The 23,570-nt window shown below is 48.3% G+C and overlaps 2 protein-coding genes across 7 annotated transcripts in view; both read left to right on the top strand.

Annotated features, from left to right (window-relative positions):
- Positions 1-7,884, top strand: part of FAM219A (family with sequence similarity 219 member A) — a 63,064-nt gene extending 55,180 nt beyond the window's left edge. For 4 of the 6 annotated variants that reach the window (XM_055427328.2, XM_055427325.2, XM_055427326.2 and 1 more), the window contains exons 3-6: positions 1,582-1,684; positions 1,938-2,018; positions 2,692-2,746; positions 5,011-7,884. In XM_055427328.2, coding sequence (XP_055283303.1) covers positions 1,582-1,684; positions 1,938-2,018; positions 2,692-2,746; positions 5,011-5,169 — 398 coding nt within the window. In that variant the 3' untranslated portion in view covers positions 5,170-7,884. The remainder of the gene's footprint in view (positions 1-1,581; positions 1,685-1,937; positions 2,019-2,691; positions 2,747-5,010) is intronic. The other 2 variants (XM_055427327.2, XM_055427324.2) reach the window with 1 other exon arrangement.
- A 136-nt stretch (positions 7,885-8,020) lies between these two features.
- SPMIP6 (sperm microtubule inner protein 6) lies at positions 8,021-22,467 on the top strand. The gene is made up of 7 exons (XM_088838066.1): positions 8,021-8,484; positions 16,286-16,430; positions 18,560-18,711; positions 19,700-19,775; positions 19,986-20,220; positions 21,369-21,455; positions 22,315-22,467. The coding sequence occupies exons 1-7, from the start codon at positions 8,350-8,352 to the stop codon at positions 22,418-22,420; spliced, it is 936 nt and encodes a 311-aa protein (XP_088694192.1). The 5' UTR covers positions 8,021-8,349; the 3' UTR covers positions 22,421-22,467.
- The last annotated feature ends 1,103 nt before the right edge of the window (positions 22,468-23,570 follow it).

Here is a 23,570-nt window from a genome sequence, read left to right as displayed (position 1 = left end):
GACTTCTTTTAATAGTTGCATAGTAGTCTGTAGTTTGCTTTTGCAGTTTATTAGCATTTTTTCACTGTTTCAAACAATTCCAACGTGCTTTTAAAAACAACACTTCCCCCTCCCCCCGCCACCCCGGACCATTGCATTCCCACCACAGCTCCTCTAGAAAAATTCACAGCCTTATCCCAGTTGCACTGAGAATCCCCACCAGGAACTTATAAGGCAAATTGCACCCCCTAGAGGCTCTGGGTGGTAATGGCAGCTGCTGCCCGCTGGAAAGGAGGTGGAGGTGGGTTTGAGGGAGTGAGATAGATGAGCAGTGGCAAAGAAAGAGGGTTAGAGAGTGGGAGATGAGAGACATGGAGGTCGAGAAAATTCCAGAGTCACAGCAGCTATAAATGCCCATCCCATCCTTCCTCTCTGGAACTTGTTTTATGAGAGCTTTCCCCTGGCAGTCCTTTTGCCAGTATCGGAGCTGCTGTGATGAGGAAGAATGGATAGACAGGCCTCCTGTAGGGCCCAGGCAGAAACTGACTACTGGCAGCAGAGCCACACACTAGGCAATGGGTCCCTTGTTTGCCAGTCCCATGAATCTGTAGGTTCTAGCGCCTCGGAGAATCCATAGGCTGACTGAGGAGTTAGAAGTAGCCTCGGCAGAGGGGCCCCCCAGCCTGCTGCCCTTACCCTGCCTGCCCCATGCTGCCCCTCCCGCACCACAACCTTCAGTGGCTTCTTTTCCTTTTCCATTAAGCCCAGACTCCCCTGCTTGGCATTCAAGGCCTTCATGCTCCAAGTCTGTAATTAGAGGGGGCCCCCAGTCCCTTGTGCACAGGACCTGATACATGACTGGTGACACAGATGTTTGCTGAATAAATAAATGACTGAATAAATGTATCCAACTTTTCTAACCCGACCTTCCTCCAGCTTCATCCCTCCATCCCATCCAGAGCCATACTTATTACACTCACTTCTAAATGCACTTTTCTATACACTACCCTTCCTTCCTCAAATGCCCTCCTCTCTCTACCTCAAGTGGGCTTCCCTGGTGGTTCAGAAGGTAGAGCATCTGCCTGCAGTGCAGGAGACCCGGGTTCAATCTCTAGGTTGGGAAGACCCCTTGGAGAAAGGAATGGCTACCCACTCCAGTGTTCTTGCCTAGCAGAACCTAGCAGACAAAGGAGACTGGCAGGCTACAGTCTATGGGGTCACACAGAGTTGGACACAACTGAGCGACTAACATTTTCACACTCCACCTCAAGGTGTCACCTGCAGGAAGCCCTGCCATCCTTCTATTCCATCTCTCTCTCTCCAGCCTTTCTCTGGATCAAACACATGCTAGCTGCCCCACTTGGGAGTACAGTTCCTGGAAGATGGGGGTCAGCCTCCTCCTGTTGCCCTTCACTATCTGCCTCAGGTTGGGCAGAGCACAGCACTGTCTCTTTCAAGCAGCAGGGCCTAGAGTTGGATCCTTGCCTCAGTTCTTAGAGAAGCAAGGGGTTTCACCATGGAGGCCAACCCAGGCTGTCCTGAGTGGTAAGGCAGGGTGGCCCTGGAGGCAGGACACAGCTTCTTTCCCATGTTCCCCTGCAGAGAAGCAACGGGAGCTGGCCCGGAAGGGCTCCCTGAAGAATGGCAGCATGGGTAGCCCGGTCAACCAACAACCCAAGAAGAACAACGTCATGGCCCGGACAAGGTAGGGCCCCGCCCCACACCACCAGGACCCTGCCAGCTGGCTCCTGTCTCTGCTGGTTCTGAGCCTCCCCTCTTCCCTCCCTCCTCAGGCCCAGCTCCTCTCTGAGAGGAGAGAGTCTCATAGGATCAAGGTGGCAGGGTGGGATAGGGTAGGGTGGGGTGGGGAGGGAGGTTGTGGGGTGTGGCCCAATCCAGTTCCTTGCCAGGTTGGTGTGCTTCAGTCACTAATCCAGTCCCCCAAATTCTCCATCCAGGCTGGTCGTCCCAAATAAAGGCTACTCCTCGCTTGATCAGAGCCCGGATGAGAAGCCACTGGTAGCCCTTGACACGGACAGGTGTGTATGGAGACTTCGGGGCAGCCAGGCAAGCCACAGCAGTGTGGAAATGGGAATAAACAAGTGTGCTAAACAGGCCACACCTGTTCTACCGTCAGAATGAGGTGTCCCTCGGCCAGGAGCTCTCCGAGGGTGAATCTCCCAAATGATGGAGATGGGGGGAGCAGAGACAGGAAAGGGGATCAGTGCAATCTGCTGCTGTCCCAGGACAGCTGACCTGGCAGCTGCCCCTAGAATGGGCCCTGATGCCGTGGTGCCCTGCCCACTCTGACGGGGGAGCCCTACTGCGGGGCACAAACCTGGCTAGACCTAGACTTTGGGAAAACCCAACAAACCCAGGTGATTTGAGCCTAGGAAAAAGAAGGGCAAGGCTGTGGGGTAGTAGCAGCTTGATTTAGAAGGAGGTTAAGGGAGGCCTGGCGTGCTGTGATTCACGGGGTCGCAAAGAGTCAGACACAACTGAGTAACTGAACTGAAGGGTAGTAATGTATTTAGAAGGGTGGGGGCTAAGGAACCTGGCTTAAAACTGCATCCCCACAGCAAGCATGGTTGCTGTTTATTTGGAAGTGTCGGGGGAGGGGGAAGTATAGACTGATGTGAGGGAGGGTAAAGAGAGTTTTCTATTTAATGTCTGGAAATCACTTCCTCTCTGCCTTCTCTCCTCTGCGGCCAGTGATGATGATTTTGACATGTCCAGATACTCCTCCTCTGGCTACTCCTCTGCTGAGGTGAGGCCCCACTGCTTCCTGCCCTAAACCACCTTAGTCGGACCACCTCTAGGGGAAGGGGCGGAGCTAACACAAAACACCCTGAGCTGCGCGGTGGGCAATAGAATGGGAAAGACTAGAGATCTCTTCAAGAAAATTAGAGATAGCAAGGGAACATTTCATGCAAAGATGGACACAATAAACGACAAAAATGGTATGGACCTAACAGAAGCAGAAGATATTAAGAAGTGGTGGCAAGAATACACAGAAGAACTATACAAAAAAGGTCTTTATGACCCAGATAACCACGATGATGTGATCGCTCACCCAGAGTGCTGGAATACAAAGTCAAGTGGGCCTTAGGAAGCATCACTATGAACAAAGCTAGTGGAGGTGATGGAATTCCAGTTGAGCTATTTCAAATCCTAAAAGATGATGTTGTGAAAGGGCTACACTCAATATGCCTTCAAATTTGGTAAACTCAGCAGTGGCCACAGGACTGGAAAAGGTCAGTTTTCATTCCAATCCCAAAGAAAGGCAATGCCAAAGAATGTTCAAACTACCGCACAATTGCACTCATCTCACACACTAGTAATGCTCAAAATTCTCCAAGCCAGGCTTCAACAGTACATGAACCGTGAACTTCCAGATGTTTAAGCTGGATTTAGAAAAGGCAGAAGAACCAGAGATCAAATTGCCAACATCCACTGGATCGTAGAAAAAGCAAGAGAGTTCCAGAAAAACATCTACTTCTGCTTTATTGACTATGTCAAAGCCTTTGACTATGTGGATCACAATAAACTGTGGAAAATTCTGAAAGAGATGGGAATACCAGACCACTTTTCCTGCCTCCTGAGAAATCTGTATGCAAATTGAGAAGTAACAGTTAGAACTGGACAGGAAACAACAGACTGGTACCAATCGGGAAAGGAGTACGTCAAGGATATATATTGTCACCCTGCTTGTTTAACTTATATGCAGAGTACATCATGCAAAATGCCAGGCTGGATGAAGCACAAGGCATAATCAAGATTGCCAGGAGAAATATCAATAACCTCAGATATGCAGATAACACCACCCTTATGGCGGCAAGTGAAGAAGAACTAAAGAGCCTCTTGATGAAGTGAAAGAGGAGAGTGAAAAAGTTGGCTTAAAGCTCAATATTCAGAAAACTAAGATCACCGTATCCAGTAACATCACTTCATGGCAACTAGATGGGGAAACAATGGAAACAGTGACAGACTTTATTTTGGGGGGCTCCAAAATCACTATAGATGGTGATCGCAGCCATGAAATTAAAAGACGCTTGCTCCTTGGAAGAAAAGCAATGAGCAACCTAGACAGCATATTAAAATGCAGAGACATTACTTTGCCAACAAAGGTCTGTCTAGTCAAGGCTTTGGTTTTTCCAGTAGTCATGTATGGATGTGAGAGTTGGACCATAAAGAAGGCTGAACACCGAAGAACTGATGCTTTTGAATTGTGGTGTTGGAGAAGACTCTTGAGAGTCCCTTGACTGCAAGGAGATCAAACCAGTCCATCCTGAAGGAAATCAGTCCTGAATGTTCATTGTAAGGATTGAAACTGAAGCTGAAACTCCAATACTTTGGCCACCTGGTGCGAAGAACTGACTCATTGGAAAAGATTGATGCTGGGAAAGACTGAAGGTGGGAGGAAAAGAGGACGACAGAGGATGAGATGGTTGGATGGCATCACCGACCCGATGGACAGGAGTTTGAGCAAGCTCAGGGAGTTGGTAATGGACATGAGTTTGAGCAACCTCCGGGAGTTGGTGATGGACAGAGAAGTCTGGTGTGTTGCGGACCATGGGTCACAAAGTGTCAGACACGACTGAGCGACTGAGCTTCTGAGCCACTGAACTGAGGTGGAGCCGGTGCTGGGTGGGGCTAAGACCTGACTCCGCCTCCAGTGCTGGGAGCAGGGTTAGGGGCGGGGTTCAGACCCAGGTTGGAACAGGGCCCTGAACTACAATGGGGTGTGACATAGGGGCGACACCTTATGGGCGAGGGCCTGAAATAGGGACGAGGCGAACAGAACCCGAACCTGAGGTGGTAAGTTGCCCTTAGAAAGGGGTGGGGTGAGTAGCAGGGCCAGGTGGAGCCCCAAGAGGATGTGCCTGTAAGGGAGGCCAGAACTGAGGCTGGGACCTAAAGGAGATGCAAAGCCTGTGGTTTCTGGAGAGCCAGGGATGGGACAGAGCTGGGTGTGGACAGCTGGTGCCTGCGGATGGCCCCGAGCCTGACCTCTCTCCCCTTTGTCTACAGCAGATCAACCAAGATTTGAACATCCAGCTGCTGAAGGACGGCTACCGGTTAGATGAGATCCCCGACGACGAGGACCTGGACCTCATTCCCCCCAAGTCCGTGAACCCCACCTGCATGTGCTGCCAGGCCACGTCCTCCACCGCCTGCCACATCCAGTAGCGGGCGGGGCCGCTGCGGCCGCCGGGGTGGGGCCGCCAGGGGCCAGCTTGGACCGGGCAGGGGCCAACCCCTCCCCTACTCGTCCACCTGCCCCCCGGGGCCGCGCGCCCCCTACAGCCGCCAACCTCGTAACAGTCATTGCTTCCTCCTATGGTAGGACGTGTACCTCTGTGTGTTCATGGAGCCGGAGAAACCAAAACCGGGTCTCTCTCCACCCAGGGGTGCTGAGGAGGGGAGGGCTGTTTGTTCAGTTACTCGGGGGACTTGGCCCAGCATCCTGCCCCCTCCCTGAAGCCTGTCTGGTGGAGGAAAGGGGTGACTAGACTTCGTGGAGGCTAACAGTAATGAGTAAGGGGCAGGATCACAAAGCCAGGGGTTTGGCTCCACCCCAGTGAAGCCAGGAACCCCAGCACCAGCCAAGGAAAGGGGCTGGGAGGGAGAAAGGCCCAGGCCAACAGGGTCAGTGGCCCAGCCCCACAGAGCCGCCTCCACATGCTCCCTTGCTGGCCCATGTACCATTTGCATTTCTCCCCTCATCTCCAGATGGGAAGTCTGGCAAAGCTGCCCAGTGGGATATTGTCCCCCATCCATCGGATCACTGCCATCTTCCTCCTCTTTGCCCCATTCACCTCCTTCCTTGCTGTCTGGATTGTGTGGCGGGTGAGGTGGGCCTTAGAGACAGCCAGAGTTTAGGTGGTATGATCCGTCCTCACCTGCCCCTAACTAACACATCTATCTCTCTGCACCCCTTCCCCTGCCCCCCACATTTCTGTTCTGTTCATCTGTCCTGGGCTGGAAGCAGGAGGTAAGGCTGGCCTCGAATGCCCCATTGTGGTCTTACTCTAGCACAAGATCCTAGAGGCTGCTTCCCAGGAAGAATCTTCAAGAAAGCAAGCCTGGGAGAATACAGTGGCAGCAGGTGTATGGTAGGGATGGCTTGGCAGAATGTGTGTGCACCTGGAGCTGTCAGAGTGTATGTCTACATCTCTGGGTTGGGCCTGTCTCTCTAGATGATTGTGGTGACCATGGTGGGGAAATGACTGTGTGACCTGTTAACAGTGTGAGAGGCTGCTCAGCAGTTCAGTGGACCGACAGCCCTGGGCTGGGGGTCAGAAGTCTGAGTTCTGGTCCTCGCTCAGGCACACTTCCTCTTACCTCCAACTAGTCAGTTATGTTCTCTGGCCTTCTGGTTCCTCCACGGTATAGTGAGCAGCATCTGAAATTATTTTGAAGGTTATTTCAAACCTGAAGAAATTTCTTCATAGGAATTTCCTTGGAGGTGGATAGGGAGGTCTCTGGGTGTCTTCAAGTATACCTGGGGTCTTCCTGAGCTGCATTTCTGTGTGGAAAAAGTTCCTGTGGGACCTGTGTATGTCTGAATACATGTGGATCTTTGGGGGAACGTGAGTGTGTGTGTCTGTGAATGTATTTGTATATGTGGGTATCTATTGTGTGTGTAGCTGTACCTGTGTGTGTAACTGTACCCATGTGTGTAGCTATATACAGTGTATAGCTGTATCTATGGAGTGTGTGAGAGTCAGAATGTATGTATCTACTGCTGCTTCTGCCACTGTTACTCATTGGTGGAGGGGCGGGGGTGATGGCCAGAAAAGCTGAGGATGCAAATCAAGAGGGAGGAGGGGACCAAGGCCCTCTCCTGGGCCTGGGCAATACAGACCTGCACCCAGGTGAAGATCAATGAAAGCACAGATGGCCTACGCCTGCTCAGGTCTCTGCTCCTTGAACCCCATATCCCAGGGCCATTCCTCAGACTGACCCCATCCCGCACATGCTGGCAAGTCCACTCTAATACATACCACTCACATGCTGCAAGTGTGCGCAGGCCACACCCACAGCCCAGTCCCCGGCTGCCATCCGGGGAGGCTGGAAAGGGGAGAGGGCAGAGAGAAGAGATATCAAGGCTGCTGGCTTTAGAAGCTCCCCTCAACTTCTTCAACCCAACCCTACCTCCTCTTAGTTCATGGACCCTGGTTAGATGATGAGGAAATGCCAAAGGGAGGCAAAGGACAGAGAAGTCAGCTGCAGGACTCACATGGCCCAGACTGGCCCCCATCTGAGACCATTGCTCCCACCCTGATCAGCAGACCCACCCCCTGCCATCTGGGCACCAGAGCCATGCTTCCTACCACCACCACCCGGGGCTCCTTGACTCATCCTTCAAGAACACAGGTACCTCCTCTTTTCCAGGCAGGGCCCCCACCAGGGCTCATTTAGACTGCTGCCTTGGCTGCTGACATGCTGTGTGACTCTGGCCCACTGTTCAACTTCTCTGGCCCTGAGGAACAAGGGAAAGGCTCCCTCCCCACAAGATATACCTAATCCCCTGGCAGACAGGGGCTTCTCACTGCGGCCATGTGGTGGAGAGAAGTAGGAAGCTGGTGGCTAGCACCCTCTGGGTGTAGGGAGAGTGCGCAGTTCCCACCTTCCTACCCAGGAGGTTGGAGGGGAGAACGGAGGCCTTGGCTTGCCCCTGCCGCCCTCCCCCTTGTAGATACTGCCTTAATACTCCCTGCCCTCAGCACTGGCTGCCACCCAGCCAAGGTTTCTCCGTGCTCACTAATTTATTTCCAGGAAGGTGTGTGGAAGACATGAGCCGTGTATAATATTTTTTTTAACATTTCCATCGCAGTATTGACCATCATCCTTGGTTGTGTATCGTGTAACACAAATAATGATATTAAAAGCATCAAACAAGCTAGCCTCAGCTCCCTACCTGGGGTCGGGGCCAGGGGCAAATGGGCTGGGAAGGGAAGAGAACTGATCCCCTGAACTTTACCCCTCGGAATCTCCATTCTTCTTCACCACAGTGAGAAGCTTGGCCTAGAAGGTCTCTGGGGACCTTGTGAACTCTTGGATATTGGGCCCTTTTGAGAGGCTGAAGGCAGGAAGAGACTGGGATGGGCAGTCAATCTTCACCTCCCCGGAGATGGGGCTGAGCCAGATGATATCATAATGGGCAGTGCCCATTGTAGAAAGGGAATCAGGGTGGGGTAGGAGCAAAAAGGCTGTGAGGGAGGGAAGTTGAGAGACCCTCCATAGGAGGGGGTCACAGCAGCTAGGGGTACCTGCCGGGCTGTCTGGGGAAGAAGAGGTGGTCACTGATGTCTTGCAGGAGCCCTTGGTAGGTAGAGCCCACCACGGCATCCCCCAGACCCCACTATGTTCCTCTTTTCCCGAAAGACCAAGACCCCCATCAGCACCTACAGTGACTCCTACAGGGCCCCTACCTCCATCAAGGAGGTCTACAAGGACCCACCTCTCTGGGCCTGGGAAGCTAACAAGTTTGTGACCCCGGTAAGTGGCAAGCTGGTGTGGGAGGTTTGGGGGGTGCAGTCCAGAATGTATGGCTGTGGGTGTCTGGATGACTGATGGTGTGGCTGTCATTGTGTGTGTGTAATTATTTGTAGTTTTGTGTGTATGTGATTCATTTGCTTAGGCATAGAACTTATAATAATATATATAAAGTAGTGCAAGATCCTGCCCTCATGGTACCTTGCTACTCCACCAGGATAGGGGATGGAGAGACAGATGATAAGAAATAAACAAGACTGTCCAAAATTCTGTAAAGGAAATAAACATGGTAGTGGAAATGAAAAGTCAGAGAGAGCTACTTGTATTGAGAGTGATGGAAGAGCTCTCTCTCTTTCAAGGTGAGTTGAGACTGGAAAAGTGAGCAACAACTAGCTCGCCTTTGAGCTATGTGAGGAACTGAAAGAACGGGATTCCAGGCAGAGTGATCAGAAAGTGCAAAGGCCCTGAGGCTGCCTGTGGGCATGCATGCATGTCACAGTCTCCTGTAGTTGATGACAGGTGGCCAAGTGGGGGTGTGCAGCTTCACAAAGTGGAGAGATGTGTATCTATTTGTGACTCTGCCCAAGGAAGATTATCTGTGTGTACCATCCAACAAAACTGCTGAGTATTTACGTGTGCCAGGTACAGTATGGTTAAAACCATAAAGGGCCAGGCCCTGCCTCTGAGGAGCTCTCAACAAGAAATGAACAAAGTGCCCAATGTGAAACATGCAACAGCAGAGGCTTGTGCTGGTAGAAGAATCAGAAAGAAAAGCTCACTCCCGGGACCTGAAGGGCAGGTCTACTAAGAGATCCAGGAGGGACTTCCCTGGTGGGCTAGTCGTTAAGAACGAACCTGCCAGTGCAGGAGACATAGGTTAAATCCCTGGTCCAGGAAGATTCCACATGCTATGGAGAAATTAAGCCCGTGCACTGCAACTTCTAAGCCTGCAACTGGAGAAAGCTTTTGCATAGCGACAAAGACACAGCACAGTAAAAAAAATAAATTAATTGATTTTAAAAAAGAGAGCCAGGAGGAGGACACTTCAAGCAGAAGAGATATAAAAAAGGGCAACACCGGGGCGGGGACCCACCAGGTACTAAGGACTAGAGCAGAGAGAGAAACCAGCCCTCCGGTAAGAGAGGAGCCTGCAGACCATGAAGAGCCACAAGTTGTGTTGAGAAATGCAGTCATAATGCTCCAGGTTTGTGATCCTGGGAGTGTCATGCTTGGATTGTAAGCAACTCTGGCCACAGTGGCAAGAGATTGAAGGGACTGGGACTGAGGACAGGAAGCCCCATGAGATGGTGAAGGATAAGGAGAGAGGAGGTAGGTGGGAGATAAGGAGAGTCTGTAGCAGTGAAAAGGGGAATTTGTTGAATAGGAGGACATTTTAAAAATTATTTTTGTAATACAAAATAAATATATGCTCAATGCAGAAAATGGGGATAACTAAGAGAAGCACAAAGAAAAAGGCCTATAATTCTCACTACCCAGAATAACCACTGGTAATTTATTACCCTATGCCCTTTCAGGAAGCAAAAAAATTTTATGAAGGTGGTGTCATGTTGTATACCATGTTTTGAATCTTGCTTTTTCTGCAAAAACATCTATCAAGTACATTTTCCTGTGTCAAAAATATTCAGTAATGTAATTTAAATAACTGTATGGTGTTTTACTTTATGAATGTACCAAAATATAGTTCAGGAATTTTATATTATTGAAAACTTAGATTGCTTATAAAAGTTTGCTAGTGTAGTCACTCTTGTACATTCTTTGTGTACATCAACTGTTCTCTTAGGATAAATTCATAGATATGAAACTGTTGGGAGAATGGTCACATCCAAAAAACTTTGGATATATACTTCAAATTGCTGAGATGAGGTCACAATAATCTACATGCCCACCAGCAAGAGATGAAAATGCCTGCCTGCTTTTCCGAACTCAGTAGGAGAGAATTTTTAGGAAGTAGGTCAACACATCTTGGTCACCATCTGGATATGAAGATGAGAGAGATTAGGATGACTCCTGGGTTTAGGGCTCTGGAAAACTAGAGAAATGGCAGTGCTACCAACTGAGATTTGGAATGCAGATTAGAGAGAGGTTTGGGGTTCTTCTGGGGGCAAAAATATTCAAGGACAAGATGTCTGATAGGTAACTGGATATACTTATCCAAAGCAAAGAAAAGAGGTCTGGGCTACAGACATAGATTTTGAAATCAACATATAGGTGGTAGCTAAAATCATAGGAGTAATTCAGATTGCCAAAAAAGAGTAAGAAAATGGCCAAGAACAGAACTTTGGAAAACATTAATGTTCAAGGGGTAGGTAAAGGAAGAAGAGCCATGAAAGGAGATAGAGTGATAGGAGGAAAAATCCAAGAGAAACCAACAAAGACAATATTATTAGACAAAGCTCAGTATCAAATGTTGTCAGCACAGAAAGGGATCTCTTGGCTGTAGTAACCTTTAGCCATCTGACTATGCCACTTCATTGAGAGGAAAGGAATGAAAGTTAGATAGCAGTAGGATTGATAATGAAAGAAAAGGCTTCTGCTTCTGACAGTATGGTGGTCTAAAATTCTGAAGGACGCTCCTGCTTCCAAACAACTAGGTCTTAAATAAAAGTTCATTTTTATTTGGTTTTGGACTGTCAGTGGAGATGAGTGGTAAGTATACTAAGATAACAGGATTGCCCTGAGAACAAATGCCACTATCAGTACTAGTTTAAGCCTTAAACTAGCTGCAAGATGGAGCAACCTAAACCTGTAATTCCCAAACTGAACCAGAAAATCCAGTGATCCCTGGCTCCCTGCCTGCCCCCCCCGACACACATGTATATATATTCTGTGTTGGAAAATATCTTCATTGTAGGTCTCTAGGTACCCTTCAAAGTACAGTCATTCAAATCTGAGCTCATAATAAGAGAGATAAGGAAACAAACCACCATATGACAGAGACAGTAGAAACAATAAACAACAGCCTTAAACCTCCAAGAACATAAGATATTGGAATTAACAAAGAATAGAAAATAATTATGAGTTTTAAAAAATGTGAAATCATAAAAAAGAGCAAGAAATAAGAGATTATGTTCTTAAAAGGACAAATTTTTAAATAAATAGAAATTTTAGAAATAAAAGATATATATGTTAAAACCAAAAACTCAATGGATGGGTTAAAGAGCTAATTAGACACAGCTTAAGAGTGTCAGTGAGGGTCTTCCCTGGTGGTCCAGTGGTTAAGAATCTGCCTTCCAATGCAGGAGACTCAGGTTCAATCCCTGGTCAGGGAACTAAGATCTCACATGCCAGTGGAGCAACTAAGTCTTCATACAGCAGCTAGAGAGGAGCCCGCGTGCCACAATGACGAGTCCACATGCCACAACAAAGACCAAGCACAGCCAAAATCTAAAAAAAGAAAAAATTGAGTGTCAGTAAAATGAAAGAATGAAATAAACTTTCCAGAATGCAGCACAGAGAGAGAGAAAATATGGAAGAAACATTAAGCAACATGAAAGAAAGGGAAGGTCTCACACAACTACTCAGAGTCCTAGGATGAAAGAACAGAAAGGAGAATAGGTATTATCCGAAGAGGAAAAGGCTCTGAATTTTCCACAACTAACGAGAAATGAATCTAAGGATTCTTAGGTAGCTCATTCAAAACTGCACAACACCAGCTTAAGAGATGACCTTAAAAACATGCAGAGAGAAATTATTTTCAATGCATCTTCCTTTCAACACCAATAAATACATAAATAAGATAAAGACACTTACAGGCAAATAAAAATTAAAACATTCACTACCATAAGACCTACTATAAAAGGATTTCTAAAGGATATACTTTGAGGAAAGGGAACTAATCACAAAAGGAAAATTTGAGATACAAGAAGGAATGATGAGCTAAGAAACTGGGAAATGAGATAAATTTAAGCAAAATTGTCTACAGAAAATCATTGTAATAATTTTAGCCTGTAAAATTTAAAGAAAGAACCAAAATATTGGAAAACAATACTGTGTAAATTGTATATTGGGAAACAATATCATGTAAGATACAAGGATAAAGGAATTTTTATAAAAACTGTCATTATTCAATTATTCACCGATGATGCAGTTGTACATACAGAATCTGAAAATTATTCAAATAAGAGAATTTAGAAAGTCAGATGAATATAAGTCAACCACATTTCTTTACATCAAAAACAAGTATTTAGGAAGCATAACCTTAAAGTATATATCATTTGAGCATCAAAGAGTAAAACTTAGTAGAAATTAACAGTCTATGCTAAACTATATGGATAATATTATAAAACTTCGAATATTTTAAGAAAATACTTAAATGAAGAGGCATAACATGGTCTTGGAGAGGAAAAGTCACTAACATAGAGATTCAATACAATTCTGCTTAAAATCTGAATAAGATTCTTTGAAGAATGTGTCAAGATGTTTCTAAAATTTATAGAGAAGAGCCAAGGCCCAAGACTAGATAAAACACACCTGAAGAAAACAAGAACTTGCTCTATCAAATAATAATATTTATTACCAATCTACAGAAATTCATAAAACATAGTATTACTAAAGGGATGTACAAACTGATTAATGGAATAAAATAGATGAGAAATGGAGCCACACATAAATGGAAACAATATGCAACAGAGATGATTGAAAGTAAAGCTATGGGAAAAGATGTATCAGGATGGGGTAGCTTTACAAATATGTGGGAGGGATTTCCCTGGTGGTCCAGTGGTTAAGAATCTACGTTCCAATGTAGGGAATGCAGGTTCAATCCCTGGTTGAGGAAGTAAGATCCCACATGCTGCAGGGCAACTAAGCCTGCACACTGCAACCGCCCAGCTGGTGCCATCTGGAGCCTACATGCTGCAACCAGAGAAGCCCCCACCCCACAACAAAAGATCTCATGTGCCAACACAGCCAAGTAAATAAATACTTTAAAAAACTTGTGGGAGAAGGTAGATTACTCAGTGAGACACCTGATTACCCATGTGGATTAAAAATAAAATTGATCCCTAATTCACCCCAAGCACAAGAAGCAGTTTCTGACAAATTAAGACTTAAATATAGCAAGTAAAACTGTATAGCTTTTAGAAGAAATTATATATTATCTCCATTATTTTAGATTATGGGTGGATTTCCTAAGTCACAAAAGCACTACCTAAGAGATTAATAAATTCAACTATATTAAAATTAAGAACATATGTTCATCAAAAGGCACCAAAAAGAAAATGAAGATATAAGCCATAAACTGAGAGATGATATCTGCAACATGTAACTGACAAAGATATATAGAATGTATAAAGGATTATAATTCTCTGGTTAAGATTGAGCACATGTTTTGACTCCTTCCTAAAACTCCTCTAAAACTACAATAAATGGACATTTAAGACATCAGTTCACAAAAATAGTGAAAAAGTGGGACAATGACAACAAAATTTCAGAAGCTGGAAAGTGTGATAGTTAAGTAACTGACAACAGTTCTGAGAAAGCTGAATCCAAAGCTAACAGTGGGAAACACAAGGCATAATTCAATTTAAATCTGTGCAGTTTTCAAAAGGTTCAGAAATTAGTAATATTAGGCTTCTCTGGAACTGAAGATGGGACAGGACCAAGGCTGAAACAATGATTTGAACGCTGTTAAAAAGCAGTTAAAGGGACTCCTCTGTTGGTCCAGTGGTTAAGACTCCATGTTGCCAATGCAGAGTGTACAGGTTTGATCCCTGGCTGGGGGAGTTTGGGAGCTAGGATCCTGCATAATGCTTGGCTTGAACAAAATAAAAAGAAACAATTAAAACCACTAACTCCCTCCTCTACTCCATGCCATAGGGTGACTACTTGCCCATCTCTGCAAAAGTCAGAAGGCTTATTTTCTGGAAAGGATCTCAGGACTGGGAATTTTAGGCCTAGCTAAGGTCAGGGTACCATAATGAAAACAGGTGAACCTCCATATACTGAATGCTAAAATCCCCAGCAGCCCTATTCGCCACTAGGTTCTCAAAACACCGGCATCCAGGTACAACTCTCAAGCCAAAGATTGAAAGAGTCTCTTCGGAGAGATCTGATCAACCCAAGAGAAAAGACTTACAGATACTGACAGTTTGCAACAAATAGTCTAGCCAGACCAGCCTACAATGATGCCCACCCACAGCTCAAAGCCTTCAGTAAGTCTTTATAGTCTCCTATTCATGAACAGACAATCAAAGATTATAAATATCTGAGGAAAGCCTCAAAGGGAAGCATTGAAGATATCTGTGGGCTCTTTTAAATGACTACGTGTAGGTATGTGAACATGTCTGAGTGTCTATGGGTGTGTGAGCGTGTCTGACTGTGTTTGCATAGATGTACATCTGTATGTGTGTCTATGAGTGTATCTGGGTGCACAGATCTATGTGTATGTCCAGACGTGCATGTGTTTGTGTGTGTGTAAAACTCAGGGGAGTGCTAAGTCTTGGGGGCCCCTCCACCCCCATGGAGTATGACTGTGCAGGATCTGCCCACAGAACAAAACCTCAGCTGGCATGGAGGATCCAAGAAGCCCCTCAGCTGAGGGATTTTCAGGGGCCTAGGAGCACTAGGAGGAGAAGGCACTGGCGACCCACTCCAGTACTCTTGCCTGGAGACTCCCATGGACGGAGGAGCCTGGTGGGCTGCAGTCCATAGGGTCGCAAAGAGTCGGACACGACTGAGTGACTTTCACTTTCACTTTTCACTTTCATGCATTGGAGAAGGCACTGGCAACCCACTCCAGTGTTCTTGCTTGGAGAATCCCAGGGACGGGGGAGCCTGGTGGGCTGCCGTCTATGGGGTCACACGGAGTTGGACATGACTGACGTGACTTAGCAGCAGCAGCAGCAGGAGCGCTAGTAGCAGCAAGGTCTCACCCCTGGCCAAGAGAAGCCTCTGCTTTTTAGATCACATGGGGGAAGTGTGGTAGCAACGTCACCACCCCAGCACCTTGCTGCCTGCCATGATGAGGAAGTCCTTTCTGGTATTTGACTTTGCTTAGTGTCCCACCTCTGTAACCCAGCTGCCTTTCATCCTGGATGCCTACAGAGACATGGGCCCACAACTAACCTGGCAATCTACATTTAGCTGAGGAGAAGGGAGCCCCCAAAGGGAGACCTTGATCTGGAATTTGGAGTGATAGGATAAAATGAGGGACCTAGAGTCTGAACCAAGATCAGGGGAAAAGTCAGGCTAGGATGAAGAATAGCACAACGTGAATATCAGGGTCAAGTGTAATACTGGTATCAAGATGAGAGCCACAGCAGAATTCAGGTCAGGCTGGAGTCAGAGAATTCGATTTTTAAATGGGCCCCTTTGGCCCCATTCTTCATCTCCTTTAGGGTTCCAGATTCTTTGAGAGCCCTCCCTGTCCTAAACACCTGCCTAAGGCAGCCAGCTCCCAGGGCAGCCAGCCTGTCCTGAGGCTCCAGGTTCTACCACAGGTCTACTGTTCTGTCGGGGGAGACCCAGACCCTGATCTCAGGCAGCACACAGTCTGAAAGACAGAAGACAAGAGCACCCAGCTCTGCCCTTAAAAGTCCTAGTCAAGGAAAGGACAGAAATGAGAACATCAGGAAATCACTCTGACTGAGGGCAAATGTCAGATTCCAAGTCCTTAGATGGAAGAAAGGATGACTCAAGCAAAGCTGGCCTGGATATCCCTCCAGCATAGGGAGAGGGGTGGAACACCCACCTGGGCTGACCTCAAGAGCTAAATCTAGGTCCAGCAGGATACCAAGGCTAGCGTCTCCATGCACCTATCCATCTCTTCCCCTCTCCCCTTGTCCAGGGCCTGACTCAGACTGCACAGCGCCATGTGGATCCTAACGCCCTGCAGAAGATGCTCAAGTGTGCTGTGCAGGACTACGGCTACAGGGGTTCCATACCAAGCCACCCCTACTTCCCTGAGAAATACTGGCTCTGTCCAGAGGAAGGTAGGGCCTCACCACTCACCCATTCAGTGACCCCAACAAAGACCCTACACCTGAACCCAACTTGAATCCTGACCTCCACCCTGGTCCTTATCCCCATCCACACCTGGCTTTCTATTCTTGTCTCCCCTATTCTAGCTTGAGTCCCAACCACCTGGCCTGACCCTGACCCTGACCCCGACCCTGGAGAAGGAGATCCAGGCTCTACCTTTTGGGAGCTCCCAGTCTGTGCCAAAGAACTGGAAGAGGCCTTGGTCTTATCTTTAGAGTAAGGGAGGGAGCATTAACCTCCTTCAAACAATTTCCTCCATCTGTATTCTGGGTGCCATCTTCTCCCATCTTCTTGGTGGCCCCGTTCCATCAGTTTTCCCTTCTCTCCTGCATCCCCCTGCCCCACCACACCTCTCTTCCCTCAACCTGGAAGCCTTTTCTAATTTTCCTCTGCCTAAAAATTATCTCTTGCTCCTCCCCCTAACAGCCAAGATTCTTGAAAATAAGAGTCACTCCTTATGCCTTATGAGAAATCATCTTTCTCATTTGGTTAGGTGTTTATTATTTGTCCCCCTATACATTCCAAAAGAGCAGAAAGTCTTGTTTTATTTAGAACTGGGCCCCCTCCATCCAGAATAGCATCAGGCTTCCTAAGTATTTGTTGAATGAATTGATTAATGTTCAATTGAAATTGGGAATCTGCATCTCCTACATTTATATTTAATGTTATTAAAATTGATCTTGTATAGTTCCAGTTACCTTATCCATGGGACTCTTCAGTCTTTTCCTTATGAGACCTACCCTGTGCATTTCACTCTGACAACTCTCTACTTTGTGAAACTCCTTCCCTCCATCTGTGAAAGGAAGATGTGAAACCCCACGAGCTTCTCTGATGCCTCAATTTCCTGGGTCTCTTGTCTAATCATTCTGGAAACATATTCTCGGGGTGCTGATCTGAGCCCTCTTCTCTCATTTCTCTCATGAGACTGTTTAATTTAACCCACAACTTTAATTACTGACAACTCCAAGTCTTTATTTCTAGCCTTGACCTCTCACCAGAATTCCACTTTCCTTTATCTGATTATGATCAGATTTACCTAAATGGCCCCAAACATTTCAAACTCAGTATGTCCAACCCTCCAACCCAGACCCCCAGTCCCAACACACATGTACACACACCGGCTCTTCCTCTGTGGCCCCTAGACCTGCTTTCCTAATCTCTCAGGTGTGTTCTTTTACACCATTAGTGGGTGGATCACAGAGGAACTTACAGGACAGACTTAGGTGACTGGGTGGGTGCAGTTTTGGAAGGTTTTTACACGGGGATTTTCATTTATGATAAGTGCCAAAGTTTCTATGTAGAGATTGAATTGTAGGATTTCAAAATGAGGTAGGAAGACCAATAGACTAATAGCAATAATAATCACAATAATTATGATGATAGTCTTCTGTGTGCTAGGCACTGTTCTCAGTGTTTTACATATAATAACTTATTTAAATCTCACAACAACCCTATGGGGTAGATAGTATTATTAGTCCCATATTAAAAGTAAGGAAACAGAGACAAGCTGAAATTAACTAGATCAAGGTCACACACAGTTAATATCTGGCAGAGCTGAAATTAGAACCACAGGAGTCTGTCTGCAGAGTCCATTCTATTAACCATGACATTATTGTCTCCTGGCTTAGGCACTGTGGAAATACAGGAGTAAGATCATGGGGGATTGGAGGAAGGAATAGACTCAAGTGATTTTAAGGAGGCAAAATAAGCAGACTTTGAGCTTGCATGTGGAAGATGAAAGGGAAGATTTGGAAGGAGACCCATTTCCAGGGTTTCCATGTTGGCTGATTCAGAGAAGGTGTTGCTAAGATGAAAAGTAATCAGCTCAAAGGACACAGACCCCACTCAGAAGCTTGCTTTAGGTGGGATTCAAGCTGCATATCAGTATCTAAGACAAATGTGGGGCCAGGATGGGCTTTTCTGGCCTAAGGGAGATTAGTGGGAGTCCAACTTTGTGGTAGGGATCAGAGGAAATACATTTAGGGGCTCCTCAGATCCTGGGATAGAATAAGGAGTAATCCTAGAAAAAAAAAAGAATAAGGAGTAATCCTGTCTTATATATCTCCACCCTGTGATCAAGCAGACAAATGCAACCCAAACTACCTGTGTGGCAACCCAAACTACCTGTGTGGCAACCCAAACTACCTGTGCAGTAACCAGTATAACACATGGAGGATGGGACCTTACAACTGCTGGAACAAATGTACCACATACCTTCCCCGGCTGCCTAAGGTACCTACTGTGCCCAGCAAAGATGCCTGAGGTCTGGGATGGCACCCCCACCATCTGCCTCCCAAATCACAGGGTCTGACATTTCACCATTAGTTTCTCATCCCTTTCCCACCAAGGTTCCAAGGCCTTTTCCCACTTGTGAGACTAGGGTTTATATTTTCTAGGAAACAAGGGAGCTCAGGAGTGAAGCTGTGCTGGGCCCCTGCTTCCCAATCTCTAGGAACTCGGTCTCCAGGGTCCCAATCTCTGGCTGGGCTATGTGAAGACAGGGGCTGGTGCAAACTCCTTGACATGCTACCTTCCTGAAGCTTGCCACCTGGCCCCTCTCTAGTGGTCTGGCCAAGGAGTCAGTGACAGGCTGAGTCTACCTGCTCCTCTCTCTCCTCCTTTGTGATGATGACATGGACCAAAGGAGGCAGAACAAGGCCATCCAGAGACAGAGCAGATAGATTCAGGACAGTCTTTCAAGGAGACAGGAAAGAGTCCGGACACGCCTCAAGCATCAAGAAAGAAGGAATATGAGAGGATTGCAGGCTAGAATAGGGGCTCTTAGCTGTAGGTTGATGGCTGACCTCAAGTTAACTGAAGCCTTCTGAATTAGAACTTCCTCAAGAATCAGAATTTTTCACAAGGTCCCCAAATGATTCTGATGGACAGGCAACAATGCAATATTTAAAATCTCCTTTTAGAGAGACGGAGACACAGAGTCGGCTAGATAAGGAGGGGTCAAATCAAAGGCAAACGCTGAGACAGGGATGGCAGGGACCCAGGTCCAGATCGGGTCCACCTACAGCTCCACTTCCCCCACCCCCATACCCACCCCCCAGGGAGGCGGAGTAAAATGCGTTGCCCGGCGACAACCCCAAACACTCAGAGCTTTGGAGAGTAGAAGGCGCCGCCTGGGACTAGTCTGGGTGTTCTGGGAGAACCCACCAAGGGAGGAATTCTTCCGGGTCAGAACTTGAGGTAGAGTTTGTGCCACTTCCAGGAGGCCGGAATGGAGACAGTGGTTCGAGGAATGCCCTTGGTGTATCCTCCTAAGCCGGAGCGACTCAATGCCTACGGTAACACATGTAGGGAAAGCGGAGGGAAATGGGTAGACCAGAAGGCCGGAGGGATGGAGACTCGGGATATGGAACAAATGTTGAGGATCTTGAGGAGATTGTAATCTTATCTTGGCTTGTGTCTCCATCTCTTCCTGTCTCTGACCTCCTCTCTGGCCGTTCCTGTGACTCTGTGTCTGGGTCTCCCGGGCTCGGGGCTCGCGGGCGCAGAGCGCGAGGTAGTGGTGAACATGCTGAACTCGCTGTCACGAAACCAGCCGCTGCCGCAGATCACGCCCCGCTGCGGGTGTATGGACCCGCTGCCGGGCCGCCTGCCCTTTCAGGGCTATGAGAGCGCTTGCTCAGGCCGCCACTATTGTCTGCGTGGGATGGACTACTGCGTCTCCGGGCCACCCTGCACGGAACGCCGCCTGCGGCCTTTATGCACAGAGCTGCCTACTGTAAGGTTCGCGGGGCTGCGCTGTCGCCGGGCTCCGCCCCCAAACAAGCCCCGCCCCCAGGGCCCAGCCCTACCCTCCCTCCCCCCACCTGTGGGCTCAGCATCCCGCGCCACCTCTGTGCCAGGCCCCAATCCGCCTCCAGCCCGCGCGGTCCCCTTACTGGGCGCCTCTCTGTCCCTTCTTCGGGCCTCATGGCCTGAGCAGACTGTTGAGGCGAGACCGGCACAAACTGGGCTCAAGGTCCACCTGGCTCTTGTTTGTCTTCTGGAGGCTCCGCTGGGGAGCTTCTTGGAGGAACAAACTCCGCGCACCAATTTATCCCGTTCCCTCGCTCGCCGGCCCTGCCCCCTACTTGACCACCAGGCCCTGGAGACGCAGGTTCTAGCTTGCGGAGCGCCACGTGTCCTCAGAATAGTGTCCCCTATTCCTGGGCCTCGTGGTTGGTACATCGGCAGGGTTATCGTTGGGTTCTAAGAGGGCGAGGAAATGGTGACCGCCTGGGTAACAGAAGGGTCCTGGCCTCCTCGGAGCCCCGCACCACCTCCGGAGATAGACGGCCTCGCGTGTTATTGTGGAGGAAACCGAGGCTCCGGCGCTCAGCAGAAGCTCAGATTGCCATCTATCTCCCTGCACCTGGCGTTAGACAAAGCGGGCTGAGCCTGGGAGAACTCCTATATCCGCGTCTGCCTAGAGAGCTGCGAAAAGGGGAGGGGGTCCTGAACACTGTCCCTAACCCTGTGGGGACACCCCGTCCCTCCCCAGGCTGAAATAGCCTGATATATTGAGCGAAACTGGGTCTTATCACTCACAAGAGTGTGGAGGAGGGAGAAAGTGCCTAAGCCTCAGAAAATCGCTTCGTCGATAAGCGAGGATCCAGGATCCTCGATGACTGGACCCCCAACCCTCCCGAGTACAGCATTCTCCGTGGCCCAGCCTGGGCGGCAGAAACCAGGCCGTGTGGGGAGAGGGACTTCCAGATGTCTTCCGGGAGGCAATACTTCGAGGAGATCTTGAAGAGCCAGGAGGCTGGAGGGGAGGATCTCCGACCCGTAGGACAGACACCTGAAACGCGGCTCAGGGTCTTGGTCTGGGCTGGGGTGTGGAGAGAAGTCAAAAGGCCCGACTCCTTCCTGCCCACCGTTTCTTCCTTTAGGAGTGTGTCTCCCTGCGAGCACCGACCCGGAATGCAATGTGCTGTTATAACTCCCCAGCCGTGGTACTACCCCTGTCCGAACCTTAGGTAAGTCTGGTGCACACACATGCAAATTCGCACCCACAAAAGAAGCTGTAACCTTGAGTGGCCCAGGGACCCAGGGACTAGCTGGGATGAGAACTGTTCGCTGTAATGCACCGACGGGAGGATGACACAAGAGGGCGCTAGTGCCATGGGGAAGTCAAACTGGCAACTAAAGGAGAGCCCCAGGAGGGCATGGAGATTGGCATTGAAGAGTTATAGGTTGGCAGTGGGGCTTCAATGGGGCTTAGAGTCAAGAGATCAGGGTGTTAGGTTCAGGGCTTGAATTAAAGGGTTCAGTTCAGTCTCTCAGTTGTGTCGGACTCTTTGCGACCCCATGGACTGCAGCGTGCCAGGCTTCCCTGTCCATCACCAACTCCCAGAGTTTGCTCAAACTCATGTCCATCAATTCGGTGATGCCAACCAACCATCTCATCCTCTGTCATCCCCTTCTCTTGCCTTCAATCTCCCCCAGCATCAGGGTCTTTTCCAATGAGTCAGTTCTTCCCATCAGGTGGCCAAAGAATTGGAGTTTCAGCTTCAGCATCAGTCCTTCCAGTGAATATTCAGGACTGATTTTCTTTAGGATTGACTGGTTTGATCTCCTTGCAGTCAAGGGACTCTCAAGAGTCTTCTCCAACACCACAGTTCAAAAGCATAAATTGATGCTTTTGAATTAAAGGGTAGGAAGTCATTAGAGAGTGGGTATTGGGAATCAAAAATTTAACAGTAGTACCTGCAGTCAAGAGGTCAATGTTGGAGCCTAGGGTCAGTATTAGGGGCAAAATATTGGGATAAGATTAACATTGAGAATTGGAGTCAGATGTATGAGGGTCCAAAAGGGCTGACCCATCTCTCCCCACAGATGGGACACAAGTCACTTCAAGAAGACCGGTGGCTCCCAGAGAAATAACTATGTTGTCCACCCTGAGTTTGTGTCCGAGACCTATCCTGACTACCACTGCTGGTAGAAGCCCGGGCTGGTCGGGCCAAGGGGGCTGAACAATAAATAAATTCTTCACCCTAAAGGCTGCCTGCAGTGTCCTCACCCAGCAGGGCTGGCATGAGGAGTCAGTCACTCCGGCCTCTGTCACGCCTCGTCAGCAGAGATGCAGTTTCTCACAGTCATCCTGCACTGAGCCCTCCCCACCCCATCATCTCAGTAGTTCCCATGGGTGGCACTGAGTGCCCTCCTGATACATAACAGTAGCTATGAGAGGCATGTCCTCCTCCTTTCCATTTCAGAGCCCAAACTAATGGGCCCACCTAGCCACTCAGGAGGGCCCATTCACCTCCCATCCCAGGAGGCACAACTGACATTTCCCCAATATCCTGCAACCTAGATGTCTTATCACCCCCATATCTCAGTGGACCAGAATCCTCCATCCTGCAGTCAGAGCCATGTTCCTTACCCAATCTCTTGATCTCTGTCCCCAGAGTCTCCATCACAGCCACCCTAAAGTCTATATAGAACCCCTTACTGCCCTCCCTGACCCAAGTCCAAGGGGTGAGATTTCATGATCAAGAAATCTTTCATTTCAAGTCACACAACAAAGCCCTGTTTCTCTGTCCCTCATGAAGCAAGGTTTGCGGTGTTCTGGAGTCTCCAGAGTCTTTGGTATTTTTTCACCCCATTCCTCCTGGGTGCAGGTGTATGCTGGGGCACGCCCACCTCCTCACAGCACGGGCACTTATAAGGGCTGTCACCAAGGGAAGTGGGTGGGGGAAGACTGCAAAATACCAAGCAGAATCTGGTCTTCCCAGTCCCTAACCTCAGACACTGCTGGTCTGATCCTGTGGGAACTGACAGATCGGACATCCCGGTTGATGGAACTAGGCTACACTCCGTGAGGTCCTTGATTGGATCCAACCTGCATTGAACCGCTGGGATCTTCCCAGAATCCCCCTACCCTTTTTCCATATGGGAAAAGAGCTGATGAGAGCGTTATACCAAGATGGCCTCAACCTGCCCAAACCTGAAGGAAAAGGAATCCCGAGAGCCAGCTCTGCCCCATTACCCTGAGGCTCGCGCCTTCTCATACACAGCCCAAATTTAGCCTTGGAGGTGTGAGAATCCTAATATTCGGCAGATACACTTTCCTCCAGAACTACACTTCCCAG

The sequence above is a fragment of the Moschus berezovskii genome, chromosome 7 (genome assembly GCF_049115385.1).
Source record: "Moschus berezovskii isolate FMDL1 chromosome 7, NW_MosBer_1.0, whole genome shotgun sequence".
Taxonomy (NCBI): Eukaryota; Metazoa; Chordata; class Mammalia; order Artiodactyla; family Moschidae; genus Moschus; species Moschus berezovskii.
This window is presented reverse-complemented; position numbering and strand designations above follow the sequence as displayed.